The following is a 23,828-nucleotide window of genomic DNA, read 5'->3' on the forward strand; positions in this document are numbered from 1 at the left end:
AAAAATATGTTCTTGTGTGGAAAACTTAACTACCTTAAATCTGAAGTTTTAACAGAAATTAGCAGCCTAATATACTTACACAAGGGAATGACCATGTGGATTATTCAACATTACCTGCTTAACTACAATAAGCCAGTTCTTTTCAGACTATTTTGTGCTATTATTTTTTAAAAAGTTTGTCCTGATTGAGGGTTCGGTACTTCAGGTTGTGCTGTTATACCAACTTGATTTACCTCCTTCAAAACCTTCAAATTATGTACCCGATTTTCAAATACTCTAAAGTTTAGTTGATGGACGCATCTACTGTATTTTAAACAAGTTAACAATGTAGCTTATCTTCTGTTAATCATCAGTCTGACTTACCTGTGAGATACACCTCATTATCCAAAAGAAAAAAAAAAAAAAAAAGCCAAACAGGTTTTATCAACCTATGTACCTTTCCTGTTTTCTTTCATTGTTTCAGGTAATATATACAAGAAAGCTACTGCTTGTTAAATTCTGTATACCATGTTTAAACCTTTAAAAAGACAACCACTCCGTTAAGATGCATATAAGTCATCAACATTTGAGTAGCTACTATGACAGACTGTCTCAGTGCTTTGCAGTCCCTTAACTGCGACAACTCTAGCGGTTTAAAAATATTTTTAACAACGCCACCAGCAATGTTTTACATACAAGGTAAAGCCAGAAAACTAGAGCAGTATTCAAAAACGCTGAATGTACAGTATATAAAGAATGGCATTTTATTAGGGACAGCCAATAATGTCCACAAATCCTTTTCTTATTGGACTATCAATACTGAAAGAAAAATGGCAATATGCATAGTTTTTTCAAACTGCTTTGAAAATTCTAGGGGATGGCAATCTTTTAGACAACTGAATGTTTATAGAACAAGATTCACACATTTTATGTGTAAACATTACACCAAGTATTTTAATACAAAAGTGTTTATTTTATAAACTTTATATTTAAAATAGAATTTTTATCTGTCTACTCACAAAACCTAGTTTAAAACATGATACATTTCTCTCTCTAGCTTATCTGATGTTACTCTTTTACAAACAACACTCATTTTGTAACTGTTTTATATTAAGAACCTGTACTAAATGAAGTTTGTATTTTTCAGAAAACATTTCCCCTTAAACTTAAAGTGCTTTTTTTTTTTAAATGAAGGCACCAACAAGAACTACTTTCAGATGGTACAGAATTTCTTATTTCTTGAAGACTCTGTGGTTGACCACTTCTTCATTAGTTACCTGCAGCAAGACACCTTCCTGCCAAAGGAAAAAAAAAGTATCTGAAGAAGTTTATCATGTTTGTCCAAAGAACCTAAATAACTTCAGTGGTGGTCTTAGGATCAAAGAAGACTCACTGGTGCATACAGTAGAATATGCCCTGATTATCACATTCCTGAAAAGGCAATAAAGCCAGGCAAATCAAACTCTGATGACATTTAAGAATTTCAGCAGCCAGCCTACATCTCTCCTATAAGATACGGGGTTGGGAAAAAATTATCACATTTAAACCCAAATATTTAGTACTGGATACATACAGGATTTATAACGTAGACACTTTATTTGTTAAGTATAAACTATCATCTGGAAATAGTTTCAACCATTTTACCCTACCTTCTCCTGAACCTGATCCTCATAAGCATGTAAAACTAGAACAACCATATAACAGAAGAACAAAATGTCTTTATTTTTAATAAAAACCACTAGAGTTCACTCAAAATGCTTGATCCAAGAAACGTGAATACACAAGGGTGTAATGATGGGTAATCTCATGATTTATTGAACTTGCAGCCTAACTTTTACCTACCATTTTACTACCAACACCACTGAAGGAACCAAGAAAAGCTTTATTAATGATCACTTGGCTTGCGCCTCAGCTGTTGAAATGAAGCACTTTACAGTCTTTGTGGCAGCAGAATATACTTGTCCATGGTTCATATCAATGCTAAAATTCCAGCAGGGAAAAAAATGATATGTTAAGCACCTGAATCTTCATAGAGGGGGAGGGGGTGGGAAAGAAGGAAAAAAAGGGGGGGAAAAAACAACCAAAATAATTTAAGTAAATGACAGATTGGAAAACAGGGTTTATAAGATTATTCTCTTGAGTTTATAAATTGTTAAACTCAAATTTATAGCTATGTTAAACTACATAAGAACCACTATACTGAAAGACCATTGAAGAGTAGTATTAGTTTATCTTTTGGGGAGGAAAATTAAGAAAGGAAAAGTAAATTAAGATCTTACCTAAAGAAGTTTAACTGAAGCTTAGAACTATTTTGCTCTACACCCTCAGCTTTCGTTGTCATCCTTATCAACTACTGTAGTTTAAAGCTTTGCAGAAACAGCACAGTTTTTTAAGACTGGCTGAACTTAGTAGCCGTCAAGAGTTCTCTTGTACTAGACCTGTATCCCTGAAGAGTACCTCGCTGGGGTTATTTCCTTTCCTTGCATTGAAGAAGCAGCATCTAAAAGATCTAAAAAGGTGTTTCTCTTTGCAGAGATATCCCTTAAGTTATCTAGATAATTTAATCCTGATGAATCGCAGACAACACACTTATATCTGACCAGCATTTATCTTACACAAATATAAACAACAGCTTTGCAACGGACCTTAATTATACTACCCACTCCTTAACTTATTTAAAATAAAAAGTCTATAATTACACAATTTCCTTTAGAATTATTTTATTAAATCATAAATGTACAACAGCTTCTTAACTCTACACACGCACTTAAATTTTTTTAAAGGAAAAACGTTATGTCTTATTACACCATGATCCTGGCTAATAGCTTTTCAAAACTTTGAGAAAAATCTTAAAAAAGGTTTCACATGTCACCTGAAACTTACAAATTTAACATTATCAAAGAAGGAATGCTTCTACACTCTTACAAAGACCACTAGAAAGAAACAACAATTAAAAAGCTAAGAAACTGTCTCAAAGGCATTTTTTTTTTTTTTTACAATCCTTCCTCCACAGTAAGGTAATGTTATTAAATAATCCAATCCATTCACAAAATGGCTCTCTGCATCTGCTCTGGTGTCTTCTGCCATATCACTGCATATTTATGCATGACTGAGATAAGAGTTTCCTTAACATTGTTATTTCGATAACCTGAAGCTGTTCTGTTACCTCTGGGCTCTCATCCTCTCCTATTTATACAGTGAAGCCTGTTTCAACAGAAGTAAAGAGTAAAAAAAAAATAGGTTATGAAATTATCCATCTAACCAGATTTTAAGGAAAGATAACATGATCCTAAAAAGCTTTTACTCCTGGCAGCTAGATCTCCCAAGACAATAATAATGTAAAACTCAAAAGCTACTTACCCATGGCAAATAGGAAGAAGCTCAGTATCGGCTTCTCCCTCCATAACCCCCACTTCCTCCACTGCCTCCAGGACCATAGTTTCCTAGAATTAATGAAACAGCAAGAGAAAGCAAACTTATTTCCAATTTCCATAATAAGCCTGATACTATCTATAGCTAGACATAACCCTCCTTGAAACACAGCTCATAACCTATTATTTGCTTATGGTTAACCTACAACCTGGGAGATGAATTACCCCAGACTCACGAAATTTAATTTTTCCCTTTACAATTGAAAACATCTTATTGCTGCTATTCCTTTATAGAGCTGTCAGTATAGGGTTAAAAAAAAGGTATTCCAAACATAAGTGGCATAAAAACATTGGTTTAGTACTACAACTGTCTCCAAACCTTAAATAATACTTTAGTAAGTAATCCCAAGTTTTTATTCAATTAATTTTCAAAGAGAATTCCTAGAACTTTATACAACTTATAATGTATTCAACTTCTTTGGCTTTTTCATAGGAAATAATTAGCCCCAAAAAAAGGATCCCCACCTGAAGTACCCAACCCACTTTCCCAAGTCCAAAATATTTATACCACTAATATCCCACCATTTAATACTGAATTAGAATATAAGTATTACTCAAACTAACAATCAGATATCTTCATTCTTAAAGTCATGAAAGTATCCTTTAATCACAAAATGTAAACAATCTAACAAATTACCTCCACCATATGGTCCCCCCATGTTCCTGCTACCACCAAAGTTTCCACTCTTCATTGGACCATAGTTAGAGGGTTGCTGGTTATAATTTCCAAAATCATTGTAATTTCCACTTCCATAATTTCCTGTGAAAAAATTTGAATAGGTTTTGCACAATGACCTTCAAAATAACATATTCAAGCATTAAACCAGTGAAACATGGTAAGCATATTAAGAACAAATCTCCCAGAAAAACAATCATCAGAATAAATGCAAGACCCCTATCTACAACTCTACAGTTTTTTAAGACAACTACTGACAACATTGTAATGCAAAATCTCATGTGTTAAAAGTCATTAATTCCAATCCAAATTCCCACATAAAGGTTGCAGGTGAATTTATTACCTCCTCCATAGTTGTCATAACCACCTCCGTAGCCCCCACCCTGGTTGCCATATCCAGGTCCTCCACCACCATATCCTCCTCTTCCTCCTCCATAACCAGGGCTACCTCCAAAATTGCCACCTATTATAAAATAAGCCTTTAAGTAATTACTTAATATTTTCAATGGCATTTGAACTGTCTTATCACACCCATTTCCAGCTTTCCAAAACACATTCTTATAAACAAAGTACTTATTTTATGAAATCTCTTCCTTAACAGCCTCAAGGGCAGAACAGAGTACCTATCCCCGGTAAACATTTAGGGGCAGGGAGCACTTGTTCACAAACTGGATAAAAACCTTTACAGAGACAAATACTTGCAATGCCACAGCTCTCCCCTGACAGCAAAAACATTAAGATTCTCTTGAAGATATCCTGAAACACTTATATTTTGCCTAAGGATTGTGGGAGCAGACAAGAGGCACAGGGTAGCAGGACCAAAAAAAAAGCCACATACCCCTACTGGTCCAAAAGATGGAAGTTCCAAGAAGTTGTTTCCCCATAAATTCCCATGTCTCTCAAATAATAAGCCCACTACACCCGTTTTCTGAGTAGAAATGGGGGGAGGACCAGAAATTAGCAAACTTGTATGTAATTCAGAAACTTAAATGGCAGTCTCCAATTACTGAAATACAAGAACTCATCTTTCTCATAATACCAAATTAGTATTTGGATTTCAAAGCAAAACTGATGTAGTTAGGATGTAGGATTAACTTAAGCGTACTCAAGGAGTGGCAAAACCAGCAATCAGGTCTATTACTAGCTCACCATTTTTAATATCCCATTCTTAATAGGACATTTATCAGTAAGCATGTAAACTTTTCTGTACTCCAACAGAACATACATCTAATACATCCCTTGTTATGGAACAGTGGATCACAACTTGAGCTGGTCCCAAGAACACAACTGTACAATTATGTATTTTAGGAAGTTCTTTCAGTTACTTTTTAAAATAAAATTACTGTGGGGGATTTATCCTGGTAAGGGACTAATTTTAAGATAAACAACCGATCTTACATATACCCCTCCCCTTACATGTTGACCACGATTATTACATCCAGTGGTCTGTTTTTCAGGAAAACAGCATACAGAATACATCTAGATCTGATTCTTTGCTTAAGAAACAATGGGATAGCGTAACAGCAGAATCTTAAAAGCTCTATATTAAAATCTTCCTAAATGATTTTGCAACTGGTATTTAACACGTATAAGCAAATAATACTTTCCACAAGATATACAACTAAAATGCAAATTATAAAGGAAGAGCCAAATAACTGAACCAGTACCACCTTAGTCCTTTACAAAGGAAAAAATGCAGAACATTAAAAATTAATGTATAACATGCAACTATACCAATATATTTTGCTTAAGTTTTTAAATCACAAACTAAAATGCAGCAGAAACTGACCTCCAGGTCCTCCTCCATACCCATTATAGCCATCCCCAAATCCACGACCACTTCCATATCCATCTGTTAGAGACAGAAAAAAAGTTATACTCTGTTCACCCTGGTTTTAATTTCTTACACCCTTTCCTCTGCATTATTAATACCTCCGAATGAAAATTATTAAGAACACCCTCTTTGTGCTAGAAAAGTACTGTTACTAATTTCTTTAAAGACAAAGGTGTATACAAACAAATCTCCTAAGGCAATTGTCTAATTTATGGGCTTAGACTTGGCAAGACATAATTTTAAGAGATCCCATTTATTTATGCGTAAGATCACTTGTTGGCCTTTTGGCTAAAATCAAGTTATTTATGCTTAAGAATGAGACTCTTGATTATTAGTAATTCAAATACATATGAAGTCTAAAAGAAAAAAAATACATTAATTGATACAGACCTTTTAAAGCCTACAGACAAACTCTCTACAGGTCTTCATTTCCCACTCAGGAGCACACCCATTTTTTTAAAGCTAGTTTCAAATCACAAAACTTTTTTTTTTTTTTTTAAGCGTACTACCCTAAAAAGGATCTCTGTAATTGATTTGTCTTGGATTACATTTTTTAGATTACGTTAACTATAACCTCCTACCTGGCAAATTTAAAATATTCCACTAGGATATAATCTACTTAAGTCTTAAAAAAACTTTAAAAAATTAGACTGCACTTCCTCTAATTCAAACTGAATGAGTTTTTAATTTGGCATATATACCCTTATAACATTTAGAACTCAAACTTACCAGATCCTCCTCTAAAGTTACTTCCTGGTCCTGGTCCAAAATTTCCACCACCACCACGAGAATCTCCAAAACCAAAGTTACCTGTAGTAAGTGACCAGGTTAGTAACAAACATTTATTCAAGTAAGTTTTAAAAAGAAAAATAAACACGAGTTAAAGGTTACCTCCTCTTCCACTTCTAGAACTTTGGACTTCCTGCATTTCTTGTCTAGACAGAGCCTTTCTTACTTCTGCATTATGACCATTGATGGTATGATATTTCTGCACTGAAATGAAGAGTTCACACTCCATTATATAAAAATTCTTTTATCAGTACACAACCTGTGCAATCTACCCTTTAATAAAATTAACAAACCCAAAAGCTTGTATGTAAAGAGCAACACAACCTACTGCTTATAGACACTTACACACGATCTTATCCACAGGATCATGATCATCAAAAGTAACAAATCCAAAGCCTCTTTTCTTTCCAGACTGTCTATCAGTAATTATCTCAATGGTATCAATCTTTCCATATTCCTCAAAATAATCTCTAAGATGATGTTCCTCAGTATCTTCTTTAATCCCACCAACAAACAGCTTCTTCACAGTTACATGAGCCCCCGGTTTTCCAGATTCCTGAAATGGGAGAAAAAAAAAATCTTAACAGAAGAAACCAAAACACGATTTAAAGCACGCTATCTGGGAACCAAAGACAGCCTTTATTCTACGATAATGCACCAGATAAAGCAACATCTTACAACTAAGAACCCAGTTTTTTTTTGGGGGGGGGGGGGGGGGAATAAATGTAAATCTAAGAAAAGCAAAGAGTAGAAAACTGACAGAGCTTGTAAAGATCCAAAACTTAATTCTTTCATAAGTTAGTCTAATCTTCAGTGGGACAGAATATTCTTTGTATTAACGGTACAGTTATATTTTGCTCACCTCTCTTGCAACAGCACGTTTTGGCTCAACCACTCTCCCATCAATTGAATGAGGTCTTGCAGCCATGGCAGCATCAACCTCAGCCATGGATGAAAAAGTTACAAAGCCAAATCCTCTTGATCTTTTGCTTGCAGGATCCCTCATAACCTTAAAACCAAAGGGGAAACTTTAGCCCCTCATTTCATTACTTATGTTATGAACTAACAATTTAAAAGACTAGTAGTTTTCCCAATGAACAGACATCAAAATAGTTTTCTCTGTATTTTACTCAACGTCTTAAACACAGTAACCGAACAGTTTAAAGACTAGTATCTGCAGGCGCTTTTCCATAACGTACCACACAGTCTGTAAGTTTCCCCCATTGCTCGTAGTAATTCCTCAAACTTTCTTCTGTGGTTTCAAAGCTCAAGCCACCAATAAAGAGTTTACGGAACTGTTCCTTTTCTCTCTGCAAAGGAGAACACCATTTCAATTTTTATTTACATTTCCTCTTTGTATGCAGGAAATTAAATTCTTAAATATGAGGTGACCTGCTGGCAGAGTACCTTTTTCCTCTCCAAAGGAACAGTTTCTAAAGTTTTCTGGGGGGGGAAAAAAAAAACTTACATCAAATTTAAACCATATGTTAAACTGCATATTAGTTGTGTTACACCAAAAAAATTGCCCCAGCTGATCTACACAAGTCTCAAAATCATTAATGCTCGATCTAAATTTACATGACATTAAATTATTTTGAATAAATTTAACATCCCTTTATCTTAAAACTTTCTGAAAAGAGGAATAAACCTATTCTCTGGTCATTGAAGGTTTAAAGGACTTTTATCAAAATCTGCATTCAATCCTATTGCCCAAAACAAAGAAATTGGCTTTTAAATATGCACTGTAAATATACCGCTTAATACAAAAACTGTTGTTTACTTATAACCCACAATTTACCATTTCAGGATTCAGTGTCTAAACAGTCACATTTCTTTTTTCTGCTCCCTCTGGTGGTGATTCTAATGCATCGCAATTAGGGGAAAAAAAAAAAAAAAACACAAAAACAAAAAAACAACAAAAAACCCCACCAAGAAAAATCTTTCCCCATATATCAACTCTCCATGAAGAACTTGGGGGGGGGATGGATGACAAAAAACTTAAAACATTCAATGTATGTACCAAAACATCCTTATAAAATCTGCCCCCCCCCCTTTGACCAAGGCACAAATAACTTATGACCAATGCTGGATATTCAGAGCTTCAATAGTTTTTAATCAATAGTTTTTAACCTACCTGCGGTTTTTGTGGGCTTATTTGTATTTGGTATTGACAGGACACAGAACAATCTGAATTATTACTGAACCATTAGTGCAGTAAACTTTGCTGTAATCTAACCTTTCAAAAACCATAAAACTTTAAATGATCACTGTCAACTACTCAGTAGTTTTGTACTGCTATGATTTACACTTCAGGGAAGGGAGGGAACAAAACCAACCACCCACAAAAACTCAGGTGTACTGGCCATCTGGCAAAATACACAACACAAATGTCTCTAATTTTACAAGTGTGTGTGGGGGGGGGGGGGGGGGGGAGACAGGGGACATGGGTAAAAAAATTCTAAGTACTCTAAGCCACCAAGCAAATATGTTGCATTAACAGCCCTGTATTTCTGGCTATCAGTTAAGAAAAAAAAAAAAAAAGTTATACTGTGTTTTCAGAAAACTAGGTTAAAAAATTAAAATATTCAAAAACCAGAATAGGTCATAATGTCCAGGAGCCACTATTATTAGTGTATAATACAAATCAAAGATCAAATATAACTTCCCATATAAGAGAGTATTATCAGCAAATAATATTACACCTCTCTCAGTTCTATGGAGGTATCTCCCTCCATGCATGAATTTCCAAACAGCTCAAAAAACAGTGATAAGCATTTAATAAAGATTTTTTTCCCTGCAGTTCTCAGAATTGTGAAAAAATTTGAAAGGTGAAAAAAACTATGAAGCTCCCAAAATACTCAACTCGTTAAGCGATTATCTGACATACTGGTATTTAAATTATGATTTATCTAATTAGCGTTAAGTCAGTCTTTTTACAGGTCTTTTACAATCCACATTTACGCAGTTAAAAAAAATAAAGCATTTACAATAATTCTTACACATCACTAACAAAAGGCAAAAACTCATTACTTACCTCAGTTTTTTCCAAACTTACCCGATGTCCACTATCGATTACAAACAAAGTTATTTTATAAGTGTGCTTAAGGTCAAAGAAAATACCCAATCAGGCCCCCTTCGCTTGAGACCTTATTCTTACAATGATCAACCATCATAGCAAACATAGATGAAAAAAGCAAATGACAAAGTTCAAATACATAATGGCCCAGCCGTTAACTCGTAACGAAGGACTGAACCACGTTTTAACCAAAGAACCGAAGATAAAAATTTTCACTTTCCTCTTAATTCCTACCGTAGCTCAAGAACCTCTGGTATTACTCAATAAAGACTGTTTCCCAGCGAAAATATTAAAATACGAGTAATTCTACAGTTCAAAAGAAATCTTTCAGGAAAATAATTGTGAAATCGACACCCCCCCCACATTCCCCACTGCCACCCAGTCGGTACTAACTTAATGGCTCCCAATTTTTATTTCTAAAGTTTTCTGCGATTCGACTAGCTTTTTAGTCACGGCAAACCCAGATAATACTGTTAAAAAAAAAAGAGAAAAAAAAAAAAGAAAAGAATAAAAAGGGGGGGAATCCCCACGACAGTTGAAAAGCAAAATGTTCTTTGTAGTACGGCTCGACTTAAAACTGGGCCCAACACCCTGGGTGGTAGTTTTACCTCCTCCTCTTAAACCGTGTGAACCAGCCCCGGGGAACCGACTCCCCCACCCGCCCGCTCTTCGGTGTGGCTTCTGAACGCAATGGCGCCATTTCATCGAGGGGAAGGGAAAGGGACTCTAACGAGGTGCGCAGGACTTTTAAAGATCCAAGCTCACAAAACACTCGGAATCCACCTCGAAACGGCATGAAAACAGCCCGAAAAGAAAGAAAAAAGGTTAACCACTTCTGTTCTTCGTTAAAGGGGTCAAATTAGCAGGATCCAGAGATTGAAAAGAAAAACGCCGCGAGGAAGGAAAGGAATGAAAATGGCGGCCGCCAAATCCGGTTCCCGGGAGAGGGGAGGGGGAGGGGAAGCTCCGCAGCCTCGCTCAGGAGGATCCGAAGCCCGCCGAAAAGCTCAGATGCGGGGACGCCAGGCCCCCCAAATAAGCGTGCTTTGAAAAGAGAGTAAGAATTCCCGCCTCCGCGCCCCACTTTTCGCCGAAGGAGGGCTGCGTCCGCCATGTGGAAGTTCCCCATCCCCCACCCCCAGCAAAGGGAAATGGCGCCGGCAGGCTGAGGGTGGGGAAGGTACTGTTCAATCAGGCCTCCGCTAACGAACCCTCTTCAAAAATATCCTGAAGCCAACCGCATTTGAAGCGGCCCTATTTCACCGCCGCTCTCAGACGGAGACGGGTGGCTGACTTCTACCGAGGCGCCAACGGCCTCGCCATGCCCTTTTCAATAACTCATTGATTTCAAACCCGTTACCTCCATCGCGGACTCAGTCGCTTCAGCCCGATTTCCCGCAGCCGAGCGAGATGAGAGAGATCTCCGCGGACGAACACGAACCGGACTCGTCCTGGCGCTGTAGTGAGAACTGCCGCTGCTCGAGAAACAACACCGCTAAGAGCACCTCCACACGGGACTCGGCGCTGCTGCTACTGCCGCTAGAGCCGCTGCCGCCGCTTTTCTAGAACCTTCCCCCCGACTAACGCGTCTTCCCCTACGTCAGGCCGTTGCGTAAACGCCCTAACCGCCGCCAATGGCGGGAACGCTGTACGCCCTCCTTACGCCAGATACGTACTCCTCCCCCCCCTTACAGCCAGTAATAGCGCTTGACGTCACTTGCGTAAATGGTCTCAGTGAATTGCGGAAGGCTCGAGTCCTGCGTATTTCTCTCTCAGGGAATTGGGTCCAGCCCCCGCCTTAGCGCAGGGCAGGTGAAAAACGGTCGCGCAGTTTGAAATTAACGCTGTCGGGAGGAGCTTAAAGCACAGTCCTAAAGTCCAGCCCCCTCAACCCAGGAGGTGGTCCCCGCCGCAAAGCCTCTGATAATCCGTGCCTCCCGCGCCCCGCCCCTGATCTCCCGCCAGAATAATCTTAGCGGCCGAGGCCCCCCCCCCCCCCCGCGATTTCCCTCCCTTAACTCTCCATCCGCGCTGAGGACTGACTCGGCCCCTTCCGGAAACACCCGAAGTGACTCCTAGTCAACACGTTACACTTCCCGCTCCACCAACCTATTTCTGACCAACGTTTTTGGGAGTCGACCCCTCGGATTCAAGAGAGGTCTTGGGAAAGAGTGGCCTGAGAGGGGCACTCCTTCTTAGTTCCCAATTCTCCCCAACCAAGTTTCTCTTTACTCCCTCACCCCTGGCGTTTGGAGGCACCCACTTCTAGGGGCGAGAAGTGGGCGGAGCCCGGTTTTGGCGCCAGGCGCTGCTGCTGCGAAGCAGAAACGCCTCCGTCTAGAAGATCAGTTACTGTCCTCGCCTCTACTTCCCTTTCCCTCCCCTCCGGGGACCACCAGGCGCCACGCCGCGAACGGTAAGTGCCGCGCCACCGCAGCCTTCCACCTGCCCGGGGCTCGGGTTCCCGGCGGGCGCGGCGCACGGCCCCTCCCCCGGCCTGGCGCGCGCACCCGCCCGCCCCGCCCCGCCCCTCGCGGCCGCCCGGTGTGGGCGGTGCCACCCCCCCCCCTCCAGCGGCTGCCCGGCGCGCAGCTCCCCAACCCCCTCCCCCTCGGATGTGGCTGGAGCTTGAGGCGCGCAGGGCCGGAGACGCCGCAGACCCGGGACCCGGAGCAGCTCGGAGTCGGTGAAGTCGGTGTCTTTCTTTCTCTCTCTCTCTCTTCTCGGTGGTGGTGCCTAAAATACCACCTGCGCCCCAGTGATCCCCGCCACCCACCTCCCCGCTTTCCGCCCTTCCCCACCCGACCCCGAGTGGGGAGCTGGCGGGAAGCAGCGGTGAGTCGAGCGGAGACCCCGCGGCGGGCCTGGCGCTGGGCCGGCGCCTGGAGTTAGTGGTGGGGGAGGGGGAGAGCGAGACTGTCCTAGAGAGGGTAGAGAGCCTTGGCGACAGCCGCCTTATTTCTAGACAAAGCGCATTTCCTTTTCCCCTCCCCCATCCGCGATCAAGATGAGGGGCCCTCCTCCCCCTCACGGCCTGGGTCGGCGACTGGGGCCTCTAGTGAGGGCGGTGCGTTCTCCCGCATCAGCGCGGCCCGCTGTTCCGAGGCTGCGGCGGGCGCTCCGTTACGTGGCTACCGCCGGGTGGGGGAGAACGCGGGCCCGGTGGTGCAGTGCCCTTGAGCCCCCGGGCCGCGGCCTTTGTTTCTCCCCGCGGATGGGCTGACCACGAGGCCCGCGCTCCTGGGTGGGGGGCAGGGGCCGGGTGTTTAGGCCTCGTTAAGCAGGGTGGGGCTTATGGGGAGCGGATAGAATAGGTGGTTTGTTTTTTTGAAAGTGGCACGAAATGGAACTGAAGCATCTCGATATGGTGTTTTTCCTTTTTCAGTTTTTAAACTAGTGATTAGAAAGGGGCAGGGTTTCTAAGAAACCAAGTTGGGGTTATATAGGCGCCTCTTTGGACTGTTAAAAGGTCTAAAGGGAAAATTCACAATAATGTATCATTGTAACTGGGTGGTCACGTCGAATTTGAACCAATTATTTGGCCATTTTCTTAAAAAGGCTGGGTATGACATAAATTGGATTTAAATTGGAAAAAAAAATGTGCTCTTTTTATCCTTTGTAAAACTATCTCAGATATTAGGTACCCAATAAGGTTTTCTAGACCCACCTGGTTAGAGCACTGATGTACTCAGTAAGGATAGATCCCTAATAACGCAGGATCTCAACCCTGCATCTCTGGATTTGAGTACAAGTTTTACAGTATACGATACATAGGTGGGGGTTGGAATCCAAACAAAACTTGTGTTTAGCTACCTTTTTTCTGTCATGTAAACTTCTTAACTGTCATGCATTTTTCTAGTAATAGCTCTTCAAGTCTGCAATAAAAAATGGCCTCCAATAAAACTACATTGGTAAGTTAACGAAAACCTAAAATATGTAAGGATCTAACTCAAATTTTTTTCCCAAAAATTATAACTTAGCATCTCTGTAGTTGAGATATTTACATCCACATGTATTTCCCAGTCCCCCTCCCCCCAGTGTTGTAATGGGGAGAGTTAGAGGCGAAAACGAAATCATTACATTGAGATACTTACTGTCTTGGCTTAATAGTGTCTTAATCCAATTAGAGAAACCTAATCTTGGGAGGATAGCACAATGAGTTTTATAAATACTCTTAAAAGTATTTTTATCTTGAAATAAAAATAAACTTTTGCAACATAGAAGGAGCATTAACAGACAATGCTATAAAGCCCTTGCTGTTTGGCGTAATAGTTCCTAACTCACCCTATGATGAATTCTAGAGAAACCAGGTATTTTCAGTATTGTTTAAAGAACAGGTACCTTATACACCTAGATTGGAACAAAGGTCATTCAATTACTTTGCTCATGTTGTCCCTTTCAGACTTATTCTAAAATACATAAACCCCTTAAATTCAAATCATTGCCATTTTTTAAAAAATACAAAATAAACAGAATCAAATCTGTGTCCAGGAAGACTAGATCTGGATCTTTTGAGCAATTAAATTGTTTCTCCACTTTCTTAAACCCTAAGTTTGCATTCTTAACACTTTATTAAAAGTTCTGTGAATATGTAAAGACTTAATGTATGTTCAGGCATATCAAGTTAGATTTTTTGAAAACACAGAAATACATAAAAATTGTGAAATTCAAAGTTAATGTTCTCACAGTAATTCTAACACATTTCACCAATAATTGCAATCATATTAAAGGTCAGTATTAACATCTAAATAAAGCAAAAGATTTGGGTTTTGGTTTGTATATTCTCCCCTTGGGTTTCACATTAAAGACAAGTTTGGTTTTCACTTTTTGCCATCATAATGTTGCACATTTTACTCAAATATCCTGGGAAACATTGAATAAGAAACAAAGTCTGTGGCACAGATGATTCCCAGCAAAGCCATCAGTGGAAAATGCACAAAGCATGTTCTGTGCTCCCTCAGGATTGAACTGTACTTCAGATTTCATAAGCAGTAAACCAGTGTAGATGATTGAATTGACTATATGGTTATCTGTGACCTTCAGGTATTGGAAGAAGGAACTAGTTGTCCCTGTGGCTTTGAGGATGAATAGAGATACAGAAAGCAAACATAGATGTTTCTGTTGCTTTGGCAGACAGTTTTGATAGTCTTCAGTGTCCATAACTGAGTGACACTTAAATATCTGATCCTTTGTTAAAGGCTCATAAATTGACAACTTTGAAAGCTTTTCTTAATCTACCTTTGAATTTTGAGAGGTGAGGTGTGTTAGGTTAGGTGGGAATGTGGGCGAGTTTTTTGAAAAGAAAAAGGTGAACACTTGTAACTAGCTTGTGAGTGCCGTGGTAAATACTTCATATTTTTGTGCTAAGGTTTTTTAATCTTAGTGTTTATTCTTTTCACTTTGTGTTTATTTTTGTTATTCTCTTTATTCTATTAATCTCTTACTTTCATGAACATAGTTAATTTATCACTTAGGATCAGCATTAAATAGGCTTTTATCTACAACAGTTTTTCTTTTCTCTTGCTACCATTCCTTGTACTGTACAGAAGCAAAGAGCTCTCTGACTGGTTGCAATACCCAAGTGTCTTGACTAATGAAAATTATAAGAAGAAAGAAAATTGTAAGGCCTAACTTGGAGATGGTATCCAACAAAATCAGATGTTTGCTGGGTTATTTTAAATTCTAGAGAATTTTTACTTTTTATAAGTGTGTACACCTCTCAATAATTACATAATTTTAATGTCCTTTTGCAGTATTGAGTCACTGCTGTTGTTACTTTTCTGCTTGTATGATTTTAATGACTAGGCAATTGAGATTTTAATAACGCCACTGAAATTATTTTAAAATTAACAGAGATATCCCCCCTTAGTCTCTTCTAATTAACCATTTCAGGTTTTTGTTTTATCTGCTTTCAATTCATAACATGAGTTACTGGGAAATACTGATTTTAGCTTGGTCTTTTGGCTTTTCTCATAGTGTTAATACAAAAAAGAAAAAACTAATCTTAAAAATTTGTTTATAAAGTGAATTAACTGGGCTACCTTTTAACACCTGAGAAACCAAGAAAGAAGGATTTTACATTAGAGAATTAAAATCCAGTATTTTGGCCTCTTCAAATGACAACATTATAATTTTGTTCCATGTGATCTATAATAATATATACAGACATTATGGAACAATAATAGTGTCCTTTTTAACCTATTAGTGGTCTTCTTAGTTCACTCTACAGTTGATGTCAGGATTCTGCACTTATCTCTTTCTGTATAATTGAGACTTTTGACATTGGTATTGAGTATTGAGAAATTGGTATTGGTATTGAGAAATAGGATTGTTAGTGTTTGGAGGCTATAGTTTTTTAATGGGACTATGGTTCACTTAATAAGGTCTCTTATTAGTATTTATTCTCTTTGTACCATTGTCTAATACTTTCTAGTTGTTTGTTGCTGTGTTGTAGTTAAAATGAGTGCAAACTCTAATAAATAAATTTGGTCTTGTAGACTAGGTAAGGCATTAGATTTGGAAAAGATAAATAGTATTTTCCACATAATGTTTTTGATTATTTTTATTATTTCAGCCATGAGGATGGGTGATAGGTTTGAGCTAAAATGGAATTAAGTATTTTTTTGATTATCTATTGACTTTTATCTTTTCAGAATGTGTCTGCCCTGGGATATAGAAGTAAAAATATAGATGTCAGATGCAACAATAATGTAAACAATTTAGTCTTTAAAATATACCAAAAAATGAAAAAAGATGTTTCTTAGGTCTTTTTTGTTTTATTTTAGCAAAAAATGGGAAAGAAACAGAATGGAAAGAGTAAAAAAGTAGAAGAGGCAGAGCCTGAAGAATTTGTGGTGGAAAAAGTACTGGACCGACGTGTAGTGAATGGGAAGGTGGAGTATTTCCTGAAGTGGAAGGGTTTTACAGAGTAAGAAACCTGGTGCTTTTATTATATGTTTAACTGCATCAAAGTGACATTTAAAATTTGCTTTTAGTCTGGGTTTTTAAAATCCATTTTCTCATAGATTTCTTTACACGTAAAGACACCTTTAATCCAAGGTACTTTGAGATCTTTTTAAAAAGTCACATCTTGTACCCTTGGGACAAATAATACATTACATGTTAATTCTAAAAAAATTTTAAAAAATAATAAAAAGTCATGTTTTTAGCCTACAGTCATAACCAATCAGATTTGAAGTTAGTTGATTGCCTTGGAGAATCAAATTTATAGGAGTGCAGTTTATTATATAGTGCATTTTAGTGTAGTTAGATATTGTACTGATTAGAATATCTAATGGGCATTGTTTTCTTACGGAGGACACTAAAAATATTGAAGCTATATATAAAGTAGACTGGTGGGTGTTGAATAGAAGTGCTTATCATCCATGATTTAGACCAGGCAGTAGGTTTACTGTATCCTAATCTAAGAAGTGGTATGGGCATTTTTTAAGCTCCTTAGTTCTTTATGTTCCTTGTTCCTAATTGCTCTTAGAATTATTATAATGTTAGCTGTATTGTGAATAACTCATGCAGAAATTCCAGTCTTAACATTTACCATGTGCTAAATCTACTTTGATTTTTCTGCCTTCTACCACAAAAACAGCAAGGCTCTGTGGTCAGTGACTTATTGAAAATGGATAGGTAGAGATAGACAACAGTTTTCTGAGCATGGCAGAGATGGGAGAGTGTGCTAGTCAAATATTTAGGCTTTGAATATCTGTTACCTACTACATGCCCCACCATTTACATTTAAAGATGTTTCCATAGCAATTTGGGGATTACAAGTTGAGGGGAAGTTTTAAGATTCTTTATTTTATCCTTCTAATATCCTTAGTTGAGCTTAAATACTGTGTAAGTTCATATTTGCCACGAGAAAAATTTCCTACAGATAGCAGAACAAAGCAAAATAAGTCCTGAACTATTCTAAAATTAGATTTAGCTAGTATGCCAAAAAATTGACTATCATCATATGATAGGTTTTTTGTTGTTTGTTTTGGAATCTCATGAGACATTAAATGCTATTTGTCTTTGTCTAGCCCATAAAATGCTGAGGAACTTCTTGTCTCCCTCTTTTTCTCAAACTTAAGGCCATTAGTATGGCTAAGAACCTACTATCTGCAGTACAATGTATTAGGTAATATAGAAGTCTGTAATGAAGGTAACACTACAGAATGGAGGCTCTGCTTCAACTCTTTTGTCCTCTATCCTCTGATTCAGGTTTGCCAGTTTTAGCATCTTAGCATATCAGAAGACCCAAGCTGTAACCAGAAGTTAACTACCTTTCTTTTCCATCGTCTCTAAAATGATTAATCTCATTCTGTCTTGTTCTGTAAAGGCTTTCTGGATCACAGTACACAAAGTTAGCAAGCCTACAGGGCACCTGGCTGGCTCAGTTAAGTAAAGCATGTAGTTCTTGATCTTGGGAGTAGTGAGTTCGAGCTCCACATTGGCCAATAGAGTCTTTTAAAAAAAGTGAACAAGTACATCACTAGTGTAGGATTATCTGACATTCACATTTGGTAATTGATACTCATTTTCTTTCCAGTCTCTGAAAAACACATGAAAATAGTCATCTCAGCATTATATCAGGGGTTGCCAAACTTTTTCCTTAAAGAATCATGTAGTAAATACTTATGCTTTGTGGGCTATAGACCTCTTATAATTACTCAACTTTGCAAATATAGTACAAAAGCAGCAGTAGACAATTCGTTAAACAAACGAGGACAGTTTTGTTCTAATGAATGGGCCCTGATTTCCTATAATTGTCATTTTGAAATTTTTTCCCAATTAAAAATGTGGAAAACATTTTTAGTTGCCCAACATACAAAAGCTGCATTTGACTTTTGGGTTGCCAACACCTGCTTTTTATCATTGCCAAATTTGAGCATGCAGCAGAAGTTGAAAATACTGCCTCACGTATAGAATGCCTTAGAATTTTTGTGTTTTCAAACATGGTGTTGAAGGTCCCAACCAGAGGCATAAGCTAACTGATCTGAAAAAGTAATTTGGGGTGGGAATAGGGAATCAACATTTTTCAAAAGCCTTTGCAGAGAAATTCTGAAGTGGGTTGTCTATGTAACTTGGGAAAATATTAGTTCCAATTATTCTGCTAGAGCAGGTATAGTCAACTTGGAGGTAATACAGCAGACTGTCCACTTACTAGAGGCTAAGAAAGTAGACCCAGGAAGTATAAGCAGATTTTCTCAAAAGAATATGGGGATAGGGAGAAAATGGTAAGCATCTGCAGTATAGCAGACTTTTTTTTTTTCATGTATATGTTAAATGAACGTGGATAATGGTGATGAATCATATTTAATTGATTTTTTTTTTTTTTTTAAACCAAACCCAGTGCTGACAATACTTGGGAACCTGAAGAAAATCTAGATTGTCCAGAGTTAATTGAAGCGTTTCTTAACTCTCAAAAAGCTGGTAAAGAAAAAGATGGTACAAAAAGAAAATCTTTATCTGACAGTGAATCTGATGATAGCAAATCAAAGAAGAAGAGAGATGCTGTAAGTATAAGATATTGCCCGGCAGACTGACTTGGTAAAAGGTTGATGGCTTGATTTTTAGAATGCATTTAAGATACTTTTAAAATTTCAAATATTTTAAATGTTTAATATTTAAGACAAAAAGGATAGGCATGATCTAGTCTCCATCATATAAATGTTCAGTAATAAGTGCGTATACCACTTACATTGCTGTGCTAGTGTTATTTTGAGTAGATTCATGGATTTGATCCCTGATAAGAGCCATTTCCTGTGATCCAGGACTGGCAGTCTTAAATACGATGAACACAGAGATTATATCATTGCAGTCCCTTACAATATAGTAGAAACAATCCACGTGGCACATCCTGATAGACCTTATAGATCCTTATAGAACACAGTGACATTGACCACTAGAACATGCTTTCACATGTGACCTTTGTTTTTTCAGAATATTGCCAAACAACATTTTGATTTTGAAGTATATAAATCTTTAGTACTAGAAATTTTTAAAATATTTTTTGGTGTGAATTGAGACAGCTGGTTCATTAACTACATGGGTATTTTGATCCAGTCTTTGCTTCACTAATGTGTGTGTGGGGCTTTGGGCAAAACACCTAACTACTTGCTTAAACCCTCAATTCCAAAACATTGTATTTCCCATGCCTGCTAGCAATTTGGGAAACGGTCTTGATTCTGAATTAGTATTTAGGCTTGGGAACTAAACATAAAGATTTATTGATAAGGTGTTTGGGTTTAAAATTGGATCGTTTGAATTAGATGCCAAGTAGTTTACAGATAACCTGTTAAATCTTCATGGCACATCTGCTAAGATTATAGGTATTATCCCCATTTTCCAGATGAGAAGCAGAGGTTGACTACAAATTTGGTTCTGGGTGCTTTAGCAGCCAAAGCAAAAAGGTAACAGTGTTAAGAATCCATATGCGTAAATTGAAAGTCAACCATATATTCAACAGAAGCACTGTTTAGTAACAGTAGTTATCCTACACTGAGCTCTTACAGTGTGCCCAGCAGTGTTCTACATAACTTAATTTGCATTTTTTAATACTACAAAATGTCTATGAGACCGATAGTATTGTTATTCCTATTTTATAGGTGATGAACCTGAACCACAGATTAACTTGCCCAAAGCTATACAGTTAGTACAGTTTGGAGTCATCATTCTAACTAACTCAGGTAGTCTGGCTCCAGAACCTGGGATATTGATAGAAAAGTCTGGTAGGGAGAAGGGATTTCTTAATCTAAGCAGTTCTCAAACTTTTTTGGTCTCAGAACTCCTTTAATACTCTAGAATTTTGAGAATGCCAGAGAACTTTTATTTACATGTGTTATGACCATCAATCCTAACTATGTTAGAAATTAAAACAAAGTTCTGAAACATTTGTATATTCAATTAAGAAGGACAAAACCTATTGTATGTTCATAACTTATGAAAAATAACTTTAAATGAGAAGAGTGGCATTTTACAGGTTTGCACATCTTTTCAGTGACTTGGTTAAGACAGTTCTGCATTTGATTTGTTGTCTTAATGTTGTTTGGTGGAGGCATATGAAGGTACTCCAAAGTCAAAGATAAATGAAAGGGGGGGACCTTGCAGATAAACAGACACCTACTAAAGGTCTCAGGGATCTCTAGGGGTCAAACCTGTGGTTTATGCTAGGTATTTTTTAATACTATAATGGAGATTGATGACAATACTGATCAGTCTGACTTTTGAAGTTTTTACTATTTTGCTATTTGTATTTTGTGTGTGTTTTAAAAATATGTGGATAATTTAAACAAATTCCTAAAAGTGATTTGAAATACTAACTAGAAAGAATTCATAATTATTGATGAGTTAGCAGAAATAAAGGGATTAATTTGTGTGCCTACACAGTTCTGTTTTTTGATGTATTAGGATAATGAAGGGTATTTGTTTTCTTGCCTCAAGATTCAGAATACTTTTAGATACCTGGATTTGTGTTTTAGTAGTAGTAAATAAGGGTTCTTTCTCTTGTCATTTCTTTTCCACTTTCACTTGAAAGCTGTATTTCATGAAAACAAATAGGAAATTAATATTATTAGTTTGCAATATGGAAAGTGGGTGAAACATTTATGTAAATAGTCATTTAACAGGGGCGCCTGGGTGGCTCGGTGGGTTAGGCCGCTGCCTTCGGCTCAGGTCATGATCCCAGGTCCTGGGTTCGAGCCCCACATTGGGCCTTCTGCTCAGCAGGGAGCCTGCTTCCTCCTCTCTCTCTGCCTGCCTCTCTGCTTACTTGTGATTTCTCTCTGTCAAATAAATAAATAAAATCTTTAAAAAAAAAAAAAAAAAAAAAAAAAAATAGTCATTTAACATCTTTTAATCAGGCTGATAAACCAAGAGGCTTTGCCAGAGGTCTTGATCCTGAACGAATAATTGGTGCCACAGACAGCAGTGGAGAATTAATGTTTCTCATGAAATGGTAAGTGTGCAGGTGATTGCTATTATATTTTAAAGTGAGAGTAGATTATTTATTGTAATTTGTGAAGCCTTATCTAGAAAAGGTTCTGTAGTTTTCCTCATTAGATAGTATCTGCTGAAAAGATGATTCTAGGATTTTTGTTTTTTGGGGCGTGGGGGGGTGGTTGGTTTTGTTTGCTAATGGTGTTTTAAAGCAAAGATTGGCCTGTTTTGGAAAATGTAGTTTTACTGGAACACAGCCACGAATATCACATCCTTCTGAAGCACTTAAATACCTTTTGATTGAATTATGATTTAAGTGAAAGATTCTCAGTTGGCAAAAACAGTTGAGACTTTTGACTGAGCATTTTTTTTCCCTCACGACAGGAAAGATTCAGATGAGGCAGACTTGGTGCTGGCAAAAGAGGCAAACATGAAGTGTCCTCAAATTGTAATTGCTTTTTATGAAGAGAGACTAACTTGGCATTCTTGTCCAGAAGATGAAGCTCAATAATTGTTTGCATTGCTTTTTATATATATTTATATATATATATAAAATCTGGGTCTTTGTTTTTTGATTTATTAGTGTGAAGAAATAACATTCTAATGAAAATCAAGTTTGATATGTTTGTTTTGGAGTAGTATTGGGGGAGTTGTTGGGGTTTTTGCATCTATAGCACTGGTTACTTTAAACAAATAAAAGCTTTCTGTGGTTGCTTCCTTTATCAGAAAAGAATATTTGAGACCATGATATATTATCCCCCTGCATTAGAGAACCTTTTCTAAATGTTGGGGGAAATCTTCATAGTCTTTACTCAGTCAGAATTTGTGTTTAACTCCTATATGCCTAAGGACCATTCTGGGTTTTTTGTTTGTTTAGGGGGTTTTTTGTGTGTATACTTAAAATACATACATAAGTGGTTTTTGTTTTTAACCTTCACCAAAACAAAAACAGCATTTTATAACCATGGATAAGCCCATGTTTCCGGGATGCTACCATTTTCAGCATTTTAAGAAATAAATCACTTAAACTGAAGTTTTTCCTGAGGCCTTACCTTTCAAATTTTGTAATTAATTGGACAATTTAAATATAATGTAAACAATTTAAATTGGACAATTTAAAAGCAGCCATATCAGAATCCATATCCTTCTCTACAGCCATATAAACGCAAGTTTATTTGCAAGATCCCTGAAGGGAAAATTTTATCACCACCACCAACCTCCCCACCCAAATGACAAAACTAGACAAGTCCTGGTGTGTTTTACTTAGGTAAGCAATACTTTAGTTAAATGGACATTTAAATGTTCCTTCTAGTGAACCATTCCTTTTTAAGAAGTTGAAATTCTCTGTGCTGTATTGACTAAAAGGTCATGATTCATGGACTGTCTACAACTTCCTTCATGGAAACTAATCGTAATCAGATGGTTAGAGATGTTGGCAGTTAGCACCTGCTGGAGTAAATGGGTGGACAGGCTTCTATAATCCAAATTCTTCACCTGCATGTTTTTTCTTTACCCCAGTTCATTCCTGACATGTAGGCTCAGTCTTTTCAGTATTTGAGTTACTGGTTCAGCACAAACCAGGAAAAACAGTAACTTTGTAGTCAGAATGTTATCCAACTGTATATTGTTTACTTTATTGTAAATACTGGTAAACAGTGGTCAATAAATAGTTTTATATTCCTTTATGTGATTAGACTTTTTATTAATCTGATTTTCTAGTGGGAATAGACACATACCTTAGAATCCTGTTCATGTTTATAAATAATACTAAAGCATTAGAGTACATGTCTTAGATCTTTTGAGCTGAGGAGTTTCAAACTTACTAATATATGTATTTCCACAAAAATGAAAATTGATTTTTTGGGGTGCCTAAGAGGAATCTGCTTCATTAAAATGAAATTTTGATACTTAGAATCTAGTTTGTTGAAACTGCTGTCTGAAAAACAGGATAGATCCTGTTGTGAGAGACAGATTTCTACTAATCTCCAAAATTCATACAGAGAAAAGGAAATCATTTTGCCGTATATCTAAATATTTAATTAATGTTGTGTATCTGAAACTGATAGGTTATATGTCAAGTTATACCTCAATTAAAAAACAACTTTTTAA

At 37.5% G+C, this 23,828-nt stretch overlaps 2 protein-coding genes and 1 long non-coding RNA gene across 10 annotated transcripts; 2 read left to right on the top strand and 1 right to left on the bottom strand.

Moving 5' to 3' along the window:
• Positions 1-720: 720 nt before the first annotated feature.
• HNRNPA2B1 (heterogeneous nuclear ribonucleoprotein A2/B1) lies at positions 721-11,360 on the bottom strand. 5 transcript variants are annotated; one of them, XR_007121580.1, is made up of 13 exons: positions 11,146-11,325; positions 8,117-8,152; positions 7,909-8,019; positions 7,572-7,718; positions 7,055-7,265; positions 6,812-6,913; positions 6,650-6,730; positions 5,876-5,938; positions 4,430-4,549; positions 4,048-4,170; positions 3,340-3,422; positions 1,822-1,959; positions 721-1,274 (listed from the first exon to the last, which is right to left on the bottom strand). XR_007121580.1 is itself a non-coding variant. In XM_047695509.1 (12 exons), exons 1-11 carry the CDS (start codon positions 11,149-11,151, stop codon positions 3,361-3,363), a joined length of 1,062 nt encoding a protein of 353 aa, XP_047551465.1. In that variant the 5' UTR covers positions 11,152-11,325; the 3' UTR covers positions 721-1,274; positions 3,340-3,360. The 5 variants fall into 5 exon arrangements, 4 of the variants coding, with proteins under 4 accessions (XP_047551465.1, XP_047551464.1, XP_047551466.1 ...); XM_047695509.1 differs by lacking the exon at positions 1,822-1,959; XM_047695508.1 differs by lacking the exons at positions 721-1,274; positions 1,822-1,959 and adding an exon at positions 2,683-3,183 and having other exon boundaries at positions 11,146-11,324.
• On the top strand, positions 6,620-6,862 carry LOC125081081 (uncharacterized). The gene is made up of 2 exons (XR_007121581.1): positions 6,620-6,725; positions 6,807-6,862. It is a non-coding gene; the product is annotated as an uncharacterized LOC125081081 (long non-coding RNA).
• Positions 11,361-12,061: 701 nt separating the features above from the next.
• CBX3 (chromobox 3) lies at positions 12,062-23,624 on the top strand. 4 transcript variants are annotated; one of them, XM_047695514.1, is made up of 6 exons: positions 12,065-12,201; positions 13,645-13,696; positions 16,571-16,713; positions 19,135-19,297; positions 21,644-21,738; positions 22,104-23,624. In XM_047695514.1, exons 2-6 carry the CDS (start codon positions 13,673-13,675, stop codon positions 22,228-22,230), a joined length of 552 nt encoding a protein of 183 aa, XP_047551470.1. In that variant the 5' UTR covers positions 12,065-12,201; positions 13,645-13,672; the 3' UTR covers positions 22,231-23,624. The 4 variants fall into 4 exon arrangements, with proteins under 4 accessions (XP_047551471.1, XP_047551470.1, XP_047551468.1 ...); XM_047695512.1 differs by lacking the exon at positions 12,065-12,201 and adding an exon at positions 12,342-12,476; XM_047695513.1 differs by lacking the exon at positions 12,065-12,201 and adding an exon at positions 12,480-12,620.
• The last annotated feature ends 204 nt before the right edge of the window (positions 23,625-23,828 follow it).

The sequence above is a fragment of the Lutra lutra genome, chromosome 11 (genome assembly GCF_902655055.1).
Source record: "Lutra lutra chromosome 11, mLutLut1.2, whole genome shotgun sequence".
In the NCBI taxonomy this organism is placed as follows: domain Eukaryota; kingdom Metazoa; phylum Chordata; class Mammalia; order Carnivora; family Mustelidae; genus Lutra; species Lutra lutra.

What these genes read in the sequence shown, in the direction of transcription:
- HNRNPA2B1 (XM_047695509.1), bottom strand. An exon ending in TTCCTTTGGAGAGGAAAAAG is followed by an intron (nt 8,020 to 8,116) that starts GTACTCTGCCAG and finishes TCTCCTTTGCAG; the next exon opens with AGAGAAAAGGAACAGTTCCG. An exon ending in TAACTTTAGAGGAGGATCTG is followed by an intron (nt 5,939 to 6,649) that starts GTAAGTTTGAGT and finishes TGTCTCTAACAG; the next exon opens with ATGGATATGGAAGTGGTCGT.
- CBX3 (XM_047695514.1), top strand. Translation starts at nt 13,673, where the DNA reads ATGGCCTCCAATAAAACTACATTG. An exon ending in AAGTGGAAGGGTTTTACAGA is followed by an intron (nt 16,714 to 19,134) that starts GTAAGAAACCTG and finishes AACCAAACCCAG; the next exon opens with TGCTGACAATACTTGGGAAC. An exon ending in CAAAGAAGAAGAGAGATGCT is followed by an intron (nt 19,298 to 21,643) that starts GTAAGTATAAGA and finishes TCTTTTAATCAG; the next exon opens with GCTGATAAACCAAGAGGCTT.